The sequence below is a fragment of the Drosophila kikkawai genome, chromosome 3L, assembly GCF_030179895.1.
Source record: "Drosophila kikkawai strain 14028-0561.14 chromosome 3L, DkikHiC1v2, whole genome shotgun sequence".
Taxonomy (NCBI): Eukaryota; Metazoa; Arthropoda; class Insecta; order Diptera; family Drosophilidae; genus Drosophila; species Drosophila kikkawai.
The window spans coordinates 27286026-27308380 of NC_091730.1; the positions used below are offsets into that span (position 1 = coordinate 27286026).

The window sequence follows — 22355 nt, forward strand, 5'->3', positions numbered from 1 at the left end:
TTTCGCATCTGCGAAAAATCCCAAACGTTCCTCACAGATGCGCTGTGTGGGAAGACAGTATTAAATTTTAATGTGTTCTAACGGCGATCCATTTGGGAAAATTCGGAACGGCAAAACCTTATGGACCGTTTGTTCAACGGACGGTGAATGTGCATTGACGTTGTGTGGGAAGACCCTATAAGTATCGCCAAACAAACCGTGGTTAGATTTTAATGCGTTCTAACCGCGGTCCATTTGAGAAAATTCGGAACGGCAAAACATTATGGGCAGTTAGTTCAACGGACGGTGAATGCGCTTCGTCGGTGTGTGGGAAGACTCTATTTTTTTTTTTTTTCTTTCGGGGTCCCGCTTCCACCTCCCGCCCAACCGACCGAGGGGCGCAGCCGTGTGACGTACGGCACGAATCGCGAACTAGATAGACGCGGTGAATGAAGGAAGAAAAGAACGAGGAAACGTTACAAGAGAACAAAAATAATATTTAATAAGGGGAAAAAAAATATAATATAATAAAAATAGTAATAATTAAGTAAAAACGCATGCAAAATAAATATAAAAAATATAATATAATGTAACTAAATAATAACTACGATAAATATATAAAAACGCATGCAAAGTAAATATAAAAAATATAATATAAGGGGGTGAAAAAAAGTCAAGTGAAAGTGAAGTAAATATTAAAAAACCTGGAAGTTAGGACCTGGGAAGCCGGATCGGCGAACCCGAAAGGTGAGTGGTCAGGGACAAAGCAGGAACAGTTAGGAGGCCAAGTTCCGGCCTTAGAGCCTTTTTTTTGTTGGCACCAATTTTTTTCAACCATCTTATTGGTTGACGTTATTATTTATTGGACACCGAAGGAAGACTTCTGGCACAATAATCTGTTCCGATGCCACGGTGCAGCCTCGTAGGGAACGAAACGCTACCAAGGGGGGCAACGGAAGCCACCAAAGGCTTCGGTCATCTTTTTTTTGTCTTTTAGGCCTGACACTCTGACGACGAAAATCCGCTGTATAAATTAATACAGCGGAATCTCTGTTTATTTGGCTCCGTAACCAGTGTGACCAAAAAATTAAGGAAAATCCATGAAACGCCATGAAAATGTTTCTTTTATGGCGTTTAAGGCTTTTCATTGGTCACACTGGACAGCTGTTTGTAAACAAATATTCAAACAAAATATTGAAAATATTAATAAATATGACATTAAAAAGTCCTTTGTGGGTTAAATTCCATACTATGGGCTTCGCCTTGACAGCCCCTATCAACCCCACTTATTCCCTTCAACTTTCTCTCCAATAGGGGTGTAAGAATAAATCAAATGAATTATTGTTACACCCCGATATCAGCTGTTTTGCGTCTCCTTTTGAACGGAGCGAGCAGCTGTTTGAAACTATTTGCCTCTCGCTCTCTCTCACTGCTTTGAAATGATGTTTTACCCTCCCGATACCCTTAACGAAATTCCCATTCAAAATGTTATGGAATTTTTTATTTTGATTCCAAAAAATTTTTCGGATGGCAGACGTCAAAAACCTCCATTTATTTACACCGATGAGGTATGTGGAAACAGAGTATAAGATGAAATGTATTTATACTGGCATGACACTGCCGCATTAATTAGAGACTTCATTAAAGATTTGACAGCGCTAAAACGTTTTACACAAGTGCGAGGAAGATGACTATAGTGCGCTCTAATGCATTAGAATAATGCATTAGCTACTTCATTGCCGCGATAATCGATAGATCTACATATTATATACTAGATACTCGATAACAAAATACGGGTTTAATGAAGAAAATTGTAATTGAAAAATGTATTAGCCAGTTCATTGACAGTATGGTCTCACAATGAGAATTTTATTTTTATATCATTTCGCTTGTTTTTTGAACTGAAAATATATTAGAAAATTAGCAAAAATAATATGTTGTGCGGTAGCAAGGTTCTTGCGCTGTAAAATTAATTAAAATTATTTTTTTTGTAATAATTAAAAAAATTTTAAGCATAATAGGGGTAAAAACATAAATTTAAAGGATTCTGCATTTATTTATGCAATAATACTTCGACGAGGAATTCAGAAATTCATAATAATACGCCGCGAATGGCGGCCGTTTTTTTTGTTTACCTTTTACGGTCGGTGTGACCGTAGTCGTATTACCAAAATAATCCAAGCAAAATTCAAGCAAAATTACACATATAGTTGACTCTTTCAAGGTTCTAATGAAGTAGCTAATTAATGAAAACTGCATTACAGTATCATATGGGCATTACCAAGTGAAAAAAGTATGCGAACATTTTAAAAAGTATCGATATATTTAAAAATATAAATATCGAAGAATCCTAAGTGTTTGATTACATTAAATGATGGAATGTATATCTTTTTAAAACACCGAATTATTATTTATGGTCTTGTATATTTATATGCCCACCCATGTGAATTTCAGAATAAGCGATATATGTAGATTACATTGTGCACTCATAAAAACATTATTACTGCCATTATTATACAGTACTTTCGCAAAAACGAAAAACATCTACCACAGGTGCAGTTGTATTTTATTATATACATATTATGTACCAAGAGATTCTAAACGTAACAGTCAATAGGAGTTAATCAATAGGAGTAAATATTTAAAATCCGCCATGCATTTTTATTCCTGCATATTTTAATTTTTTGAATCTTATAATATAAATAAATAATAATATTTACATGCATATGTATGTATGTATGTATGCACCGGGCGCTATGTACATATGTATGTATGTATGATAAAATCCTTCAGATAACGATGATAAAATTATGCGCAAAACAAAGAAGCTCTGTATGCATGCCAAATTTTATATTTACTGCTTGCATTCACCTTATGCTGATAGGAACGCCCAAATCAAACAACTCTTACATTTATAAATTTAAGCATTTAATATTAAAAAAAGAGTTCTTAAAATTTATTTAAAATTATGGTTAAAATGCTGAAATAAGTTTGGTTGTCTGGTTTGCAACGGTAACAAAGTTGAAGAAGAAAAAACAGCGAATGAGTTCAATGTGTTGCGTCGAACTGTTTATCAGATTAACAAGATGAGAAAACAAAATAATTTTAAAAAACAGACCCTATCGCAAAACAACAATGAAGACAGAACCGCTCTACCGTAATCAAAGAAAAATGTTTGTCTTAGGTGGAATCTCACCGCAAATAATCGTTAAGGTGTGCTTAAAACAGTATGTGAGCGCTCTAAGAGAAAAGGCAAACAAGCTTATAAAGCTGGACAAGTCAATTCTGAATGAAGTCATGACAAATGGACAGATGACATCTCTTATGTACAACTCGTAAAAAAAAAAACAAAAAGTATTTCTTATAATTTTATATGTACCAATGGAAAGAATCAGGCCCGTTCGTCAAAAAGTGAGCCATGGAGGAAGCTCTGCCAGGCTGTGGATATGCGTTGCCATAACCGTTTTCATAAACCAAGAACAATATTTGGAGGTCATGACCGTTAGGCCAATTTTTAAGTAATTTATTCTGCAGCAGGATAATGCCCCATTAAAAAAAACGGCCTGTTCCCAATTGTTTAAATGATGTTTTCGGTACCGTCTTGAACTGGCCGCTCCAAGGTCCAGACTTAAATATGTTCAAGATCGTCTGGCCTCATTTAAAACACAGAAATAAAGAAAATATATATATTTCTGAGGGTATTTACCTTTTGAAAAATATATTCTTAAAAATTATTAAAATGTAAACTTAGTGTCGAGACGCCTTTAAAATTTTTTTGAAGCCAATGGAGGATACATATTCTACTGCTTTACATTCATTACATTTTATCTATCCTTATTTTTTACAGTTACTGTTTTAAATCGCCAGCTTTACATTTTCTCTACATCAACCGATCGTTTCTATGGCAGCTATATAATATAGTTGTCCGATTTTCATAAAATTAAAACCGAAATTCTTAAATAATAAAAATATGCCATATTTTAAAAATGAAATGAAAAAATGTTCAATTTTCTAAAAATTGTTTTTATTTTCTAAAAACTTTTGAATAATTCGTATGACAGCTTTATGATATATACGAGGGTGGGCTGATAAAAAGTCGGCCTTACAAAGAAAATACGTTTTTTTTTAATTTTTTCTTTTTTATTTCTCAACATAATCTCCTTTCAGACGTATGCACTTGGACCACCGATCCTCCAGTTTCTTAATACCTTCCATAAAATAGGATTTGTCCAGGTCCTCAAAATAGGCGTTTGTTTCACATATTACCTGTTCATTTGACTGAAATTTCTTACCCCCAAGCCATTTTTTTAAGTTTGGAAATAAATAATAGTCACACGGTGCTAAATCTGGAGAATAGGGTGGATGGGGTAGAATTTCGTAGTGCAATTCACACAATTTCGACATGGCGACAACGCTCTTGTGAGCGGGAGCATTGTCCTGGTGAAACAAAACTTTTTTCTTCGCCATGTGAGGCCTTTTTTTCTTCAGCTCCGAATCAAATCGTCCCAAGACATTGGAATAGTATTCTCCCGTAATTGTTCTGCCTTTTTCCAGATAATCCACATGAATTACACCTCGGGCATCCCAGAAAACCGTTGCCATCACCTTGTTGGCCGACAAACCGATCTTTGCCTTTTTCGGTGCCGTTTCTCCAGTTGAAATCCATTGCTTTGACTGTTCCTTACTCTCTGGTGTATGGTGATGAATCCAGGTTTCGTCAACAGTCACAAAACGGCGAAAAAATTCGTTTTTGTTTGCGTTAAGCAATGCCAAACTCTCCTTCGCAATGTGCAAGCGGTTGCGTTTATTTTCCATTGTGAGCAATCGCGGCACCCACCTTGACGAAAGCTGACTCATGTGTAAAAATTCGTGTAAAATGTGTCCAACGCGTTCCCGAGAAATGTTTAGAGCATTTGCAATCTCTCGCAGCTTGATTCGGCGATCATCCAGTATCATTCCATGGACTTTATCCACAATTTCTGGTGTTGTCACCTCTCTGGGACGACCCGGGCGGTCATCGTCAAAAATGCTTGTCCGCCCGCGTTTAAATTCAGCAGTCCAATATTTTATTGTTGAAAACGATGGAGCTGAATCCTTATAAACTTTGTCCAACTCATTTTTAATATCTTCGTTGGATTTCTCTTTTAAAAACAGAAATCTTATGACAGCACGATATTCGATTTTGTTCATGTTGACGACAATGCAAAAGTGAATGCGCTAAAAGTCCCGCCAAAATTACCAGTGTTGATAAAACCGCATGAAACTTTCACAGTAATCCGCTGATAGAAAACACTAATCGAATAAAATATTTATGAATTTTTAAAAAATTTTTTTCTTTGTTAGGCCGACTTTTTATCAGCCCACCCTCGTATAGTCGTCCCATCCGGACAGACGGACATAGCGAGATCGACTCGGCTGTTGATGCCGATCAAGAATATATATATAAAGGTCTCCTTCACTGCGTTGCAAACTTTTGACTAAAATTATAATACCCTGCAAGGGCATAAAAAGTAAGAAATAAATCGGAATTTTTAATGAAGCCATTTTGTGCGGACAAGTGTATGTACAATGGCGAATTAAAAAGAGGTAAAAAACGTGACAAATTTTAAATTTAAATTTACTTATTTATTATTATTTTGTTGATGAAATATGTATTTTAAAGCGTTAATTCAATTCCTCCCACAGAGTTTTGATCAGATTAAGGTCAGGTGACTGTGATAGGTATTGCAGCACATTAGCTGCATTGTAAGTGAGCAACAATTGCTTTTGATCAATGGCATAGATAATGGTGAAGAAGTCGGCATATAAGGCTTTAGGGCACCTTTTTATACCATTGCAGGGTATTCTAATTATAGTCAGAAGCTTGGAGCGGACTAAAGGAGTCATTTCCGCCCCTATATATTCCTGATCAGCATCAACAGCTTAGTAGATCTTGCCATTGCCGCCTGTCCCTCAGTTTTAAAGCTATCTAAATAAAACGTTGCACTCTTTTGACTGATTATTATTATTATTTTACACTTAAGGGGGGACATCTGAGTAACTTTTTTTAAAAATCGAAAAAATTTTTTTTTGCTTAAAGAATACTTTAGGGTCTTAAAAATAACATATCAAAAGATAGAGTCCGGCAAAAGTTTCTAAGTGTCGAAATTTTTCATTCTGCGGCGATGCCTCACATGTAATCATATACGATTTTAAAACTTTAAACGCGTTTTTCTCAAAACCACTTTTTTTGAGTTGGCCGAAAACATAACTCGAACAAATCTTAACCGATCGATCTGAAATTTTGACAGTATATCCAAAATACCTATGGCTATCGACGTACGTAGGATTTTTTTTTTTTTTGCTTACTTTTTTTTTATCAACAATTTTGTGACGTTTTTTTTTCATGAAAATTGAAAATTTTATTTAATCACTCACCATTTTGCAAAATATCAAAATATCGAAAAAATCCTACGTACGTCGATAGCGGTTGAGATATAGAAACTAAAAATAAATTGATTTTTTGTTCTAGATCAAAAACTAAGGACGTTAGGTTTTCGGCCATGGACCCCTTTCAAAAAAATAGGGCCTACGAAGACATGCTGCACAGCCGCCATTTTTCGATTTATTAACAAAAAAATTTATTTTGTAGTTCACATCTAACATTATCAAACCTACTTTAAAATTTTTCGATTGGCTTTTTCATTTGGCCAAAAAAAATTCTGGAAAATGGGCTTTTTTTTGCCAGTTTCTCAGATGTCCCCCCTTAACAATAACAGTAACCACATACCACAGTAACCGCAAAGCAATGTTTCGCAGAATGGAAGGCTGCTCAGTCAGTCCGCTCGTTCCTCCCTCTCTCTAGCGATCTGAGGGATCTCATCAGCTTGACTGAGAACTCCGCCCATCTCCTTGGGTCCGCCAGCATCAGCGGCACCAGCGTGTCAACCCTGATCGCTGACCCCGCCACCGCATCCAGCTCGTCCCATCGCTCGTTGAATCGGCGACATTCGAAGATGGCGTGTCCCGCCTCTTCGATTATCCTGAATCCGCACTCCGGGCAGCCGTCCTCCGTGTCGTCACAGAGCCTCTTCAAGTAGCTGCGGAAGCAGCCATGCCCGCTCAGAACATTGGTTAGGTAAAAATCTACCTGCCCATGCTTCCGCTCCATCCAGTCCTGGATGTTGGAGATCAGCCTATGCGTCCATCGTTCCACCTGGCCTGCCAGATCCCGTAGTTCCTTACCCTGGCCGCGCTTTTCAGCTCGGCGGTCACGGCTCTATCGGTTTCTTGCCCACCGCAATGCGCGGTACGAATATCGGCCTTCTCGCGGACCAGCTCCTTCAGAGGGACTAAGCCGGCTAGCAGCACCGCGTCGTATGAAATCTTTCCGAAGGCGCTCACCCCTCGAATGGCACAAAGTCTATAGGTGGACTTTTTTTTGCCGCCTCAGCCCACACTGGCACCGCATACAGCATTTGGAAGGTGACAACGCTTGTTAGCACCCTCTGGTGTTCTGCTTGGGTCCTCTGGTGTTTAGCAGTAACCGGGCGAGTGCTCCTTAAAGGATAACCTGGTGTGGGGGGAACACCCAGGTATTTTACTGCCCTCTGTGACTGGATCACAGCTCCGCCAACCTGCATCTCAGCCGTTTCCACCTTTTTCCGGATCGTAATAAAGACCGCCTCAGTCTTATGTGACGCTAGCTCCAGACCAGCGCTTGAGAGCCACGATTCAATCGCAGTATTTGCCTTCTTTTCTGCAGCCGTGCGCTTCTTCGCAACTACCACCACTGCTACATCGTCGGCGAAGCCATCGATAGTGGTGTCGCTGGGCATCGGGAGTCGTACGTAGAACCCCGTTTTACATGGTGTTCCAGAGCAGCGGTCACAGCATGGAGCCCTGAGAGACTTCGGCTGAGACTTCGTATACTCTGGAGCCCACGTCCTTGTTCACGATAAGCACCCTCTCACTGAAGAAGCTCCTCGCGATGTATATAGTATATATGTATACATGTGTGTTGAAACAGTCCAGATCCGAACTATATCATAACGATCGAAACATTTTTTCAAGAAAATATTATGACTTCGCTTTTTTTTCAATGTATTTTTATCTACTTTGAGACAAGGCCATTTTGTATTATTTCGTTTTTAATTTTATGTTGTGTGACGCCTCTATTCTACAGGCGCACAACATCTTGCTATAATTTAAGAATTAGCTAATAAGTATATAGATATTCTCCCCCTATTATATAATCATTAGGTTTAAGACGGCACTGGAGCCACGCAATCTCATTCATTAAAATTAAAATTCTATAGCTGTGATTGTAAAACGGTTATAATCTGTCCGTCTGTCCATCTGTCTGTTTCTACGCAAACTAGTCCCTCAGTTTTAAAGCTATCAAATCGGACGACTATATCATTTTTAGAAAAAAATTATAACTTGGCTATTTTTCAACAATTTTGCATAATTTTATAACATTTCAGAATTTTGGTACTAATTTTATGAAAATCGGACGAATATATCTTATAGCTGCCATAGGAACGATCGGAAAATAATAGAAAAAAATTATAACTTCGTAGTTTTTCAACGTATTTTCATCTACTCTGAAATATGAGCTGTTATTATTTCAAAATTGTGGTATACATATTATGAAAGTCGGACAACTATATCATATAGCTGCCATAGAAGCGATCGTTAAATGAAGAGAAAATGTAAAGCTGGGAATGTAAAACTGTAACTGTCAAACTGTAAACATAATAATAAGTATTTTTCAGCATTTTATTTATGCGATCTATAAATATACAACTGTTATATATATGTATATATATATTTTTTTTTTTTTAATTATGCAACCAGAATGGCGCATTTCTTAATGATCCAATTGCAATCTGCAAGGGTATACAAAATTCGGCGTGCCGAAGTTAGCTTCCTTTCTTGTTTTAATTTAATATTGAAAGGAACCTTATTCACACCCATTATCTAATTTAGGGTCCATTCTGGTTAGTTAAAAAAAAATTGATTTTTTTTTTGCATTTTTTGATAGTTATAAGTGTCTAGAATATCATACTTGTCTTGCTTTATGCGGAGTTGCCTTAAACGGCTCCCCCACACAAGTAGGTCCGAAGAGAGGGATAACTTCAAGGGTGCGGTTTTATTCTGTGAATACACTAAATTAGCCTAATACATTTTTAAACTAATACATTTTAAACTTAAGCTTACCGCAGTGTGCCCTCCTACAATTCACAAGACAATGAAAAGGCACAATTTAGGCGGCATTCACAGTGCCGATATTAGTAGGCCCCTACTTCATGGGCCAAGAAATCCATACAACATCGGATAACTTACAAAATACTAGAATTTCCTTCCAACACTTATTCTACCTATCGATTACAATGTTTGGCCGTCGACATCCCCGACCCCGTGAAGAACCGCTTCACTCAAATCCAAAACTGCAAGTTTCGAGACAGGCCGCAACATTGTCCGAGATAGTCCGTTGTCGCTCACGCGCACACTGGCGCGTCTGACGACTCCATCAGCTCCGCTGTAGACCTCCTCCACGATGCCCTTGCGCCACTCTCGTCTGGGCAAGGTAGGATCGCAGACGAAGACCATATCGCCCTGGCGGATGGGCTCCGTTCTCCGGCACCACTTCTCGCGGCGCACAAGTGTAGGCAGGTACTCCAGGACCCACCTCCTCCAGAAACGGTCTCGCAGCATGCGAGCAATCCTCCACTGCTTTCGCGTAGAACCCTCCTTGGGCAGCTCCGCATCCAAACCAGGCGTATTCGGCAGGTTAGCTGCTCCCTTGAGCAGGTCGTTTGGCGTCAACGGCGCCTCCTGGTCCGCATCCACCGGCATTGACCACATTCTCCGCCTCGATCAGTAGACTTTCCAAAACGTGATCCCTCGGCGCGACTTCCTTCAATGTATGGCGCAGCACTCGCTTGACGCACTGCACCATCCGCTCCCATACTCCACCCTCGGACGGGTTCGATGGGCAATTAAAGACCCATTCAAATAACTCACTCTGTATTCTCTCCGTCTCGAACACGTCTCCAAATCGTCTGGCCTCCCTGTCAGCTCCCACGAAGTTCTTGCCGTTGTCACTCCGCAGTCTATGTACCGGTCCTCTACGGCAGACAAAGTTCCTGATCGCAATTATGCAGGAATCCGTCGACAGGTCATGCGCCAGCTCCAGATGAATCGCCCTTGTCGTCAAACACGTGAACAAGGCGACCCAACGCTTCTCTCGGTGACGGGCAACAGTCACCAGCAGTGGTCCAAAGTAGTCCAATCCAGTATATTTGAATGGCCATCCACCCGCTCCCAATCGATCCTCTGGAAGGGGTGCCATTATCGGCGGCATCGGCCGCGTTCGCTGCAACTTGCACTCGTTGCACGACGAGATCACCTCCTTCAGCACGCGCCTCATCTTCGTGACCCAGAATCTCGTCCGGATCTGAGCAATCGTCGCATCCACGTTTTGATGCTTCATCTGGGCGTGGAAGTGTCTCACAATCATCTCAGTAAGACTGTGCCTGTGTGACAGTATCACAGGCCTCCTCGCACTGTACGGCATGCACAGCGCGGCATCAACTCTGCCATAAACTCGCAGAACTCCATGTTCATCCATGTACGGCGCCAGACCTCGAATCTCGCTCGAGCTGGCGACTTCCTTTCCGCGTTTCGCCGACCTCATCTCGTCGGGAAACGATTCCAATTGGGCCTGCCTGACCAGCAGGTTCTCCGCGGCCTCACACTCCTTTGCAGTGAGTCCGTATTCCTCGAGCTCGCTTCTCTGTCTGCGGCACCAACGCGCAAACCTCAAGACCCAGGCTGTGGTCCTCACCAGGCGGCTGAAGCTCGAGAATCTCTGGAACGGAATGACAAATTCATTCGTGGCCACCAATGCAAACTCACTCGGCATCTCCTCGTCATCAGATGCATCCGGAACACGCTCAGTTCCCTCCTCAGGCACTGGCCAGCCGCTCGCTGGCTGCCTCAAAAATGCGGGACCGCTTAGCCACCGGGATTCCGGGCTAATGTCCGCCTTGTTCTGCGACCGCGTCGCATCATCCGCTGCGTTGTCAGCTGTAGGTACCCATCTCCACTGGGAAACCTCCGACGACTCCAAAATCTCCGCCACTCGGTTGCCAACAAATTGCTTATACCGGCGGTGGGTGCTGCCGATCCATCTCAGCACCGTTTTTGAGTCCGTCCATAATACCGTCTCGCTGATGTCCACACTGTGCTCCTCCTTGACAGTGTTCATCAATCTGGTTCCAAGAACCGCTGCCTGCAGCTCCAGCCGTGGGATTGACATCGTTCTCATCGGCGCGCACTTCGTCTTTGCGCACACGAAACTAGCCAGCACCTTGCCATCCTCGTACATGACCCTCCAATAGGCCACCGCCGCGAATGCAGATTGACTTGCATCCACGAACACGTGCAACTCGATGGTCCGAACTGCTCCATGCCCAAAATAGTGCCGAGGACATCGGAACTGTCCCACGGCGTCCATCTGCCTGCGCCAGGCAGCAAAGGCTCTGCCTATCTCCTCCGGTAGTGGTTCGTCCCACTGGATCTTCTGCCTCCATATCTCTCGCAGCAACAGCTTCGCTGTAATCATCAGGCAGCACAGGAATCCCAATGGGTCGAATGTTGACATCAGCAGGCTCAAATACTCCCTCTTTGTAGGGACTCGATCTCCACTTGGAACGCTTTCTGGCACTCGATGATACTCCACGTTGAATCTGAAGTCATCCGTTGCTACCTGCCAGCGCATTCCAAGGATCTTCTGCTCAGCCTCACCCCATCCGCCGCTCTTGACTCGTCCAGGTGGTCCCAACGCCGCTTTCACGATGGGTGAGCTGGATGAAAACTGGCATAGTTCGAAACCAGCCTCCGCATGTATCTCCTTCACTCGGGTAGATACGTCAATAGCCTCGCTCTCTGTAGCGAAACTGTCCACATAGTCATCAACATAATGGTGGTCGATGATGGCCTTGACTGCCCTCGGATCTGAATCCCGAAACTTCAGGGCATTCAGCGTCTTCACGTAATGCGCAGTGCTCGGCGAGCAGGCTGCTCCAAATGTCATTACGTTCATCTCGTACACATCCGGGTCTCGATCGTCGTTGCCATCTCTCCAAAGGAACCGTTGGGAACATCGATCCTCGGGTCGGATCAGCACTTGGTGGAACATCTCCTTGATGTCACCGCAGACTCCGACTGCTCCTTCCCTGAAATGGAAGAGCACGGCTGGCAAGGGCTTATAGTGCTGAGGCCCCTTGTCCAGCGCCGAATTTAGAGAGGTTCCTCCAACCTTGGCTGCAGCATCAAACACAAGCCGGACCTTACCGGGCTTGTTCGGGTTTTCGACACCAAAATGTGGCAAATACCATAGCTTGTCGCTCTTCACGGCGACCTCATCCGGCTGCAGCTTCCTCGCATACCCTTTGGACACGTAATCCTTGATGATACGATCGTATTCCAGCGCCAACTGCCCGTTGCGCTTCAACTTCTTCTCTACGTTGATCAGCCGTCTGTGCGCCATCTCGTAGCTCCGTGGCAGCACAGCGTGGTTGTCCTTCCAGAGTAGTCCCGTCTGGTCGCGACGCCCCACTTTCACCGTGGTGTCTTCGAGGATCCTTTGTGCCCGCGCGTTATCGCTGGCTGCGACCTGTGGCGCGAGCTTCACACCAAAGCTTTCCATCTCGAAGTAGTCCTCTACCATCTTTTCCATCGCATCTTCCATTGACACGGCTAGAAGGCAGGACCTCGGTGACGGCGTAGTCGATTGTCCACTTACCGGCCCAAACACAACCCATCCAAGCTCGGTTGCGGCCGCATACGGTCCCTCTCTGGCAAACCGCCTCGTCCTAAGTGGCAATCCCAAATGTCCATGGTCCAGTCCGATGAGCAACTTCGGCACCACGTTGCTGTAGGGCTTCATCGGCAGACGCGCATCCTTATGCACGCCCTGGACATCTCGCCGACATAACATCTGCATCGGCAGACTCAAACTCGAAACGGCGTACACGTTCCTCAACGCGTGGCGAGTGGGCTTCCCAGCTCTACTTATCTCTAGACTCACCACGTTGGTGGGCTCTCTACTGGCCCTTCCTCCAAACCATTGAATGTTAAGCTGTCGATGTTCGCCTCGCACTCCCAGATCCCTCCGCAACTCGTCATCGATCATCGTGACGGAGGATCCTTTATCCAGAAGCGCGTAGGTATCTACCTGGCGACCAGCTCCGTACAGCGTTACTGGCAGTATACGGAACTATAGTAGCCTCCCTCGGCGTCAATGCAGCTTAAGTTCCTTTGCACAGGTGCCTCCGCTGGCTGCGGGGCTCTTCTCTCCAGGCTATTTCTGAGAACCGCCGGCTGCTGGCTCCTCTCGTGGTCCCTGTAACCACCTCGTGGCGAAGACCTTCTTCGGGCTGCGTCTGGAAACTGCTGACTGCTGGTTCCCACCGTCGTGGCGCCTGAAGCCACTTTGCTGCTCCGGCCATCTTCGCCCCTCGTCCGCTCCATGTAGCAGACGGTGATGCATCTGGCGGCATCCGTTGATTCGGCACTCGCCGTGCCCATTGCAGGTTCTAGCTGTATGACCAATCCGTAAGCATGTGAAGCAGAGCCGATGCCTCTTCACCATGCTCCACCTTCTCGATGGCGAAGCTCCGATGAACTCTCTACAGCTCGTCGTAGCGTGTTGCCCTCCACAAATGGGACAACCTCCATGCCGATCATCCCGCTGATCGCATCCGTTCTGGTCGACGCTCGCGTGCAGGACTCGACGCCTCGGCTCCTTTCCCTCGACGTCCAAAATCGTACACACGATGTTTGCGTACTCCTGTAGCCACGTGCTGAAGTGCGCTACAGTGTGAAAGGGCTCGATCGATGCAGCGTGCCTGGCCCAATCCACTCGCTTGCTCGTAGGAAGCTTTGCCACTAGCTCCTCCATGAGGGTGGGGTTCCCCAGGTGCTGCTCCGCCTTCGCTGACTGCAAGAAGGCCGTGAGGTTACTCACTCGGGTTGCGAAGGGAACGATCCTCGCCAGGTGCTGCTCCGAAATCGGCGGCACCTCTCGCACGCTGTTCAGCTGGCTGCGTATAAGCTGCTCCGGTCGGCCAAACCTAAAGCGCAGCTGCTCCATCACGGCGCTGACGTTCCCAGGGTGAATCAGTAGCGACTTCACTGTCTCGCGTGCTTCATCCTTCAGCGCCTTCAACAGCCTCTGGTTGTTCTCCAGGTCTGTGCAGTTGTATGCTTGGGTCGTCTCCACAAACGCACAGTTAAATATAGGCCACTCCTCGGGCTGCCCTCCAAATACAGGCAGGTCCGGAAACCTTCTTGGCCCATTCGCTCCTTGGGCTCCATTCGGCTTCATCGAGGCGTAGGATCCAACAAATGGCGATGCTGTTGCCATGTTGTGGATGCTCCCGCCCGGTAGCACGAATCCATGCGCCGTCTGCGCAACACTCGTAGCACACAGTGGCTCCACAAGATGATTGCTAGTCGTTAGCAATGGCGGTCCACTCCAATATGGCGGCTGCGTGCAGGCCGTACTGCTCGCACCGACACAGCTATGTGGGACAGGCCCGACCCCGTTTGTTTGGGCCTCACCGTTAGATGTGGCTACTGGCGGCCCGCCCCAAGATGGCGGCCGCCCCGACGCTCCACTGTTGGCGCCATTTGCGCTTGGGCCAACTGCGATTGGCGCGCGATTGGCGGTGCTCTCACTGTTCAGGACTTTAACCTGCCTCAGCTCATTCTCCAACGCCGTAATCCTCTCCATAAGGTACGACGTGAGTGGCGGGCCTTCCTCCGGCACTGAACTCGCAGCTGTGACAGCAGTACTCCTCGGTTGGGACGCTACTGTAGTCACCGTAGTGGCTGGGCGAGAAATGGCCGCCGCCGTGGTTATGTTCACTTGCGGCCGGTTTCCCGCTCCACTACTCGCTGGCTGCTGATCCGCTCGCGTTGTTGTAGGGGTGGCTTCCCCTCCGTTCAGCCGGGAACTCCTCCTGGGGGAATGCTGCATCCCAGGTTCAATATGGCGCTGCCTCAGCGCGCTTCAAAATCGCGACCCTTGTGCCGCTGCCTGCGTCACACCGACGCTTGACGCTCCTTGCGCCTTCTGTCCGCTTGCTGCGGATACCTCAATTGACGCTGACTGCGTCTCCGTCCGTACCCAGTGTTCGGCGCTGGCTGCGCTCCTCAATGTCGCTGACTGCGACTCCTCTACTGGTACGGGAATGTGCGCCTGGCGCTCCTGCGGCACCGTCCGTACCCAGCGTTCGGCGCTGGCTGCGCTCCACTATATCGCTGACTGCGACTCTGCTACTGGGAAGGGAATGCGCTCCTGGCAACTCTCTAGCTGGGCATCAGACCATCCAGCGCAAGTTGCCCTTGCAGTCTCCCTAGGACTGCGAATAAAAGGAGTTGTCTTGCTTCATGCGGAGTTGCCTTAAACGGCTCCCCCACACAAGTAGGTCCGAAGAGAGGGATAACTTCAAGGGTGCGGTTTTATTCTGTGAATACACTAAATTAGCCTAATAAATTTTTAAACTAACTTAAGCTTACCGCAGTGTGCCCTCCTACAATTCACAAGACAATGAAAAGGCACAATTTAGGCGGCATTCACAGTGCCGATATTAGTAGGCCCCTACTTCATGGGCCAAGAAATCCATACAACATCGGATAACTTACAAAATACTAGAATTTCCTTCCAACACTTATTCTACCTATCGATTACAATGTTTGGCCGTCGACAATACTAAAACGCCAAATCGAAATACGTAATAGTTTAAAAGTTATGAGCAAACATAAAACTTTAAAGGCGTTTTCTTGAAAACTACATTTTTCGAGCTGGCGACCGTCCTATATCAGTCAATTTTTAACGAATCCTAATGTTTTTTTTTAAATACTCGTAATGAAGGTGTCCATGGAATAGACTAGAATTACATTGATAAGTTATACATTCGATTTTTAATCAACAAAAAAGTGAAAAAAATTTTCACGAAAAAATAATTTTGAATGGCCGCCATTTTTTTTTATTTTATTTTTTTTTAATTTTTATAATTCTAGTCTATTTCATAACCACATTCATACTTACCAAGAACATCTTTGAATTTTTTGTTTCAGTCGATTTTTACGTCCTGCAGGACGGTCGCCAGAGGGGTTCCTTTTTTTGGCATTGGAATATAAAGAAAAAGTACTACAAATCTAAAAAAAAAAAAAAACACCTTTTGCAGGAATGCGTCGCCAAAACCATGTTATTAGTTGTTGCAAACTCAAGATCGCGGTGTTTAAGAATTTTCGATGACCCTCTGACGCGGACATTTAGTGGCATTGTTTTTGTAAAACGAAGATCGCTTCGGACAACTTGCTCATGCCTTCCAAGAAACATTCGATTTTAGTCGATCCTTCCTGTTTATTTTACTTAAATTTGGATGAGTTCATTCTTCTTCATCATGTGTAATCATGCAACACTGAACCCACACTGCACTTGTTGTACATTCCGTGCCGAACCTATACATCTAATTTGGGAACCGATCATCTCATCTGTTCATCTCGAACGCAACCAGACAAATATAAAAATGTTAGGACTATATAAAAGACCGTACTGATGCGTGCAGGATTTTTTTTTTACTTTTAAAGTGATTCAGCAATGGGTTAGTAATTAGAAAAGAATTATAAAAAAAATGTACTAAAAAATCGATTGATTTTCGGTTTTTAAAATATTTGCACAAGATAAGGTTCGGTGTGAGAATGCATTTTTTGTTTAATTTAAAATATATAATTGTATGTTAGTTTCTAAAATCTTAGAGATACCTTTGCTAGTGTAAGGATGCCGGCATACTATCCATACTTTTTTATTTCTTTAGTGTGTTACGAATAGTGAATGAGTTTGTAAACAGTTTTGGAGGTAAATGCACTATTTGTTAATATATAATATAAACAATTAATAACATGAATTCTGTATAAATGTTGGAAAACGTAATACGTGGGACTAACATTTAAACATTTGTAAACCATTGTACAATGTGAGATTTTGCCACCCATAAAACAAAGCGAAAAATAGTTGCTTTGAAGATAGAGAATTTTAAAGTTTGCGATTGGAAATCTTTCAAACTTTCATTGGTCAGCGAGCATCAAATGACAAAGCTTAGTCTTTTCAATTGGATCGTGTGACCAGTGGAAGCAGCCAAAAATTAGTTGTATGATAATAATTGAATAGTTTTGAATTTATTTTCAAAAATAATATTTTTTTGCCCAATTCAAACATTTAAACAACCATTTTTTTTTAAGTACCAAAAAGTGAAATCTTGGTCATATTTTGCCCAAATACCATTTATTATAAAATGAGTGAAATCCGCTAAGCGAGATTCACTTGTAGAGCGCTCAGTAATGGTTTTGACTTGATCATTCTAAATTTAAATTTCATGTTTAATGTAAAAACTACACACACAAATGTTCATATTATCCAAATGGTACTGATATTATCTGCTCCATTTATTTTGAGTATGCGAACACTACCAAATACTAGGCACTTCGATCTTTCTGAGATTGCGGCCGCCATTTGTTACGTATTACTATGAATTTCTGAATTTCTCGTCTAAGTATTCACGAATAAATGAATGCTGAAACCTTAAATTTATGTTTTTAACCTATAATGCCTACTATTTTTTTTATTATTACCAAAACAAATTATTTAAATTAATTTTACAGCGAAAACATATTATTTTTGCTAATCTTCTAATATTTATTTCAGTTCTGAAACCAGCCAAGTTAAATAAAAATAAATTTCTCATTCCAAGGCCACTTTGAGTTTCGCCCTCTAATGACCTGGCTAATACACTTTTTAATTACAATTTTCTTCATTAAAACCGTATGTTGTTATCGGTCCAAATCTAGTATCTAGTATTTTTTATGTAGATCTATCGCTTTTCTCGGCAATGAAGTAGCTAATGCATTATTATAGTGCTTTATAGGGTCTTCCCACACACCGTCAAAGCGCATTCACCGTCCGTTGAACTAACCGCCCGTAAGGTTTTGCAGTTCCGAATTTTCTCAAATGGACCGCGGTTAGAACGCATCTAATAGGGTCTTCCCACACAACATTAAAGCGCATTTAGCATCCGTTGAACAAATGCTCCATAAGGTTTTGCCGTTCCGAATTTTCCCAAATGGGCCGGCGTTAGTTCAGCATTAAAATCTAACCACGGTTTGTTTGGCGATAGTTAGGCCATAGTTCTTCGATGCAACTCTGAAAATTTGACCATCACTACGAAAGTGTATACACACTTGGCGAGAAACAAATGAGATTTGGAATTTAAAATGTGGCGCCAAAGCTACAAGCATGCCCAAAATAGTTGTTGGCGTTTTTTCTGTATATTCTTGCCCCAATATGTCCCCAATTGTTACTATTTAATATAAACCGCCTACCTCTACCTTATTTTAAAGATTTTGGATGCCTATACCACCTATAGACACTCTTCGGGGAATTTGCTCTTTGTTAGAGAAAAATCATTAGAAAAGCTAAAAATCATTGTCATTTAATTCATTTAAATTTAGTGCGGATAAATTCTGACGCAATCTGCGCTTTTGCGGTTGTACAACAGCCAAAATAGTTGGTAAATGCTCCATTTCAAATTTGCAACTGCCAATTCGACAGTCTTTGTTTACGTTTTCATGAGCCACAGCTGATTGATCAGCTGTTCGGATGCGAATCCGCTTTAACGCAGCTCTGTGGAAACACGAGTTTCACTTTTTTTAAAAATCCCCACCGTTCCTCACAAATGCGCTGTGTGGGAAGACAGTATTAGATAGATTTTCAAACAATGTATATCTAAATTTCTTATATAGTAAAAAAGCTCATATCTCAAAGTAGATGAAATTACTCAAAAACAACTAAGTTATAATTTATTTCTATTAATTACCCGATCGTTCCTTTGGCAGCTATAAGATATAGTCGTCCGATTATCATAAACCCTAGTACTCTGACGTCGAAAATCCGCTGTAACACGTGTTATAGCGGAATCGCTCTTTATTTGGCTCGGTAACCAGTGTGACCAAAAAAATTAATAAAAAGCCATGAAACACCATGAAAATGTACAGCTGTTTCTCTTGATCTGGCAATGCCATTCAATTTTCGCAGGCTTCCTTTTCGTCGTCAGAGTACCGGCAAAATCGACGAGGCACAAATTTCTTCTTCTTCCTTTTTCACACCGTTTTTATACCCTTGCAGGGTATTATAATTTCAGTCAGAAATTTGCAACGCAGTGAAGGAGACGTTTCCGACCCTATAAAGTATATATATTCTTGATCAGCATCAACAGCCGAGTCGATCTAGCCATGTCCGTCTGTCCGTCCGTCTGTCCGTTTCTACGCAAACTAGTCCCTCAGTTTTAAAGCTATCTAAATGAAACTTTGCATATAGTCTTCTATATACTCTCACTGCTATATATGTCGGAACGGGCCGGATCGGACGACTATATCATATAGCTGCCATACAAATGTTCGATAAATTTGTAGAAAAAAATTATAACTTGGCTATTTTTCAACATTTTTGATATGGTCATTTTTTAGATATGGTCATTTTATATTATTCCTGAATTTTGGTAAAAATTTTATGAAAATCGGACGACTATATGATATAGCTGCCATAGGAACGATCGGGAAATTATTAGGAAAAAAATTATTGCTTTGTTGTTTTTCAACGTATTTTTATCTACTTTGAAATATAAGCTTTTTTTATTATTCTAGAATTTTGGTATAAATTTCATAAAAATCGGACAACTATATCATATAGCTCGCATATAAGCGATCGATAGATGTAGAGAAAACATAAAGCTGGGAATGCAAAACTGTAACTGTCAAACTGTAAACATAATAATATAGGTAAAATGTAATGAAATAATATCTGCAAGGGTATACAAACTTCGGCGTACCGAAGTTAGCTTCCTTTCTTGTTTTATATGGAGTTTGGCCACTGTAACACGTGTTACAGCGGATTTTCGATGTCAGAGTACCTGAGAGCCTGCTTTGGTAGGGGTTGACCTCAGCGCTCCTGATATGCAGAGCAGTGCCTGCCGCTGCGTTCTCTCCATAAACTTATTATACGTTTTCTTCTCCATGGCTTGCCGCCACACTAAGACTCCATACACCAGAGTCGGACGCACCACCCATATGTAGACCTTATCTTATCCGCATTGATATTGAGTCCTACCTTCTTCGCCCACTCACATATCTTTCTGAGCGTTGTTTCCATGATCTGTCGATGGACAGATTCCCGTGATAATTATGCTTAAATCATCCGCATAAGCTGTTATCTTTGGTGCTTTCCTTTCGAATCTCTTGATTAGGTCGTCTACCACCAGATTCCATAGGAGGGGCGAAAGAACCCCACCTTGCGGCGTGCCTCTGGGCGCTCCTCTCACCATTATTGCGTCCGTGCTAATGTTGTATAATGCCCCGGATGTGTCCACGAACACTCTGAGTGTATATTCCGTATTGTGTAGGGCTCTCTCAATGGTGGGTACCAAGGAATTTTGTGCCGTCTCCACTGATTTCCCATTCGTGTAGACATGCATACAAGACAGTACATACAAGAGGCCCTTACGAAACCGAGCACTTCCTTTTTCGTGTTCGGTGTTAGTAGGCGCGAAGAAAATAAAACAAACAATGCGAGGAAATTACTACTACATGCATACAAAGTGGGTTAGGATTAAAGTTTTTAGTTTAGGAAGGTAATCTACATTAGATGTTATGGAGTACAACTCATTGTAGGTTGCACAAAGGACTCTAAAGGGTTCGTGCAGTTTAAAGGAAGTTCTACAGTTGGGCAAAACTAATGGTATAAACGAACTAGGGTTTCTACTCGGTACGTGAAGAGTAAGTCATCCACTAATGGTTTGCATCTTAGTTTAAACCGCGTAAAGCGAAAAGTAAAAAGTTCTTTTGAACCGATTCTATGCGTTTACTGTGGCCGGAGGGCTCCAAACGCAAGATAATTATTATAAGATAGGACGAACCAATGAAATATATGTATAAGGATTTTGTAACATAAGGGTCATTAAATTCCATTGACCACCGTTTAATGAAACCAAACACACTCCTGGCTTTATAAACAATGCGCGAAATATGGTCGTTTTATAAATGTATTTTCTCGCATTGTTTTGTACACTCTGGCTCGCCGAATAAGGCCGACATAACATTACAATAAGAGTCACAACAGAATGTTAATGAGAGTCATCTTGATTCGCTCTCTCCCAGCCAGAGGTCATCGGAGGTACATCGGAGTAAAAACTTTGGGCAGGTCATTGATAAATAATGTAAACAATAGGAAAAAAGCTCATATCTCAAAGTAGATGAAATTACTCAAAAACAACTAAGTTAAAATTTATTTCTATTAATTACCCGATCGTTCCTTTGGCAGCTATAAGATATAGTCGTCCGATTATCATAAACCCTAGTACTCTGACGTCGAAAATCCGCTGTAACACGTGTTATAGCGGAATCGCTCTTTATTTGGCTCGGTAACCAGTGTGACCAAAAAAATTAATAAAAAGCCATGAAACACCATGAAAATGTACAGCTGTTTCTCTTGATCTGGCAATGCCATTCAATTTTCGCAGGCTTCCTTTTCGTCGTCAGAGTACCGGCAAAATCGACGAGGCACAAATTTCTTCTTCTTCCTTTTTTCACACCGTTTTTATACCCTTGCAGGGTATTATAATTTCAGTCAGAAATTTGCAACGCAGTGAAGGAGACGTTTCCGACCCTATAAAGTATATATATTCTTGATCAGCATCAACAGCCGAGTCGATCTAGCCATGTCCGTCTGTCCGTCCGTCTGTCCGTTTCTACGCAAACTAGTCCCTCAGTTTTAAAGCTATCTAAATGAAACTTTGCATATAGTCTTCTATATACTCTCACTGCTATATATGTCGGAACGGGCCGGATCGGACGACTATATCATATAGCTGCCATACAAATGTTCGATAAATTTGTAGAAAAAAATTATAACTTGGCTATTTTTCAACATTTTTGATATGGTCATTTTTTAGATATGGTCATTTTATATTATTCCTGAATTTTGGTAAAAATTTTATGAAAATCGGACGACTATATGATATAGCTGCCATAGGAACGATCGGGAAATTATTAGGAAAAAAATTATTGCTTTGTTGTTTTTCAACGTATTTTTATCTACTTTGAAATATAAGCTTTTTTTATTATTCTAGAATTTTGGTATAAATTTCATAAAAATCGGACAACTATATCATATAGCTCGCATATAAGCGATCGATAGATGTAGAGAAAACATAAAGCTGGGAATGCAAAACTGTAACTGTCAAACTGTAAACATAATAATATAGGTA

General features: G+C 42.4%; 2 protein-coding genes across 2 annotated transcripts in view; one reads left to right on the plus strand and one right to left on the minus strand.

The window, feature by feature from the left end:
- The first annotated feature begins 2370 nt into the window (after positions 1-2370).
- Myo81F (Myosin 81F) overlaps positions 2371-22355 on the plus strand; it is a 530639-nt gene continuing 510654 nt past the window's right edge. The window contains exon 1 of the mRNA XM_070285196.1: positions 2371-2532. The gene's annotated coding sequence lies outside the window, so the exon portion shown is untranslated. The remainder of the gene's footprint in view (positions 2533-22355) is intronic.
- LOC138927862 (uncharacterized) lies at positions 8138-13162 on the minus strand. Its single transcript, XM_070285464.1, has 3 exons — positions 9814-13162; positions 9466-9758; positions 8138-8158 (listed from the first exon to the last, which is right to left on the minus strand). Exons 1-3 carry the CDS (start codon positions 13160-13162, stop codon positions 8138-8140), a joined length of 3663 nt encoding a protein of 1220 aa, XP_070141565.1.

Excerpts from the sequence above, each read along its gene's own strand:
- LOC138927862 (XM_070285464.1), bottom strand. The coding sequence starts at position 13,162 with ATGATCGATGACGAGTTGCGGAGGGATCTGGGAGTGCGAGGCGAACAT. Across the intron at positions 9,759-9,813 it reads GGAGAATGTGGTCAATGCCG|CTAACCTGCCGAATACGCCT; the intron begins GTGGATGCGGAC and ends TCAAGGGAGCAG. Across the intron at positions 8,159-9,465 it reads TCAGACGCGCCAGTGTGCGC|CAAGATGTTGTGCGCCTGTA; the intron begins GTGAGCGACAAC and ends CTTAAATTATAG.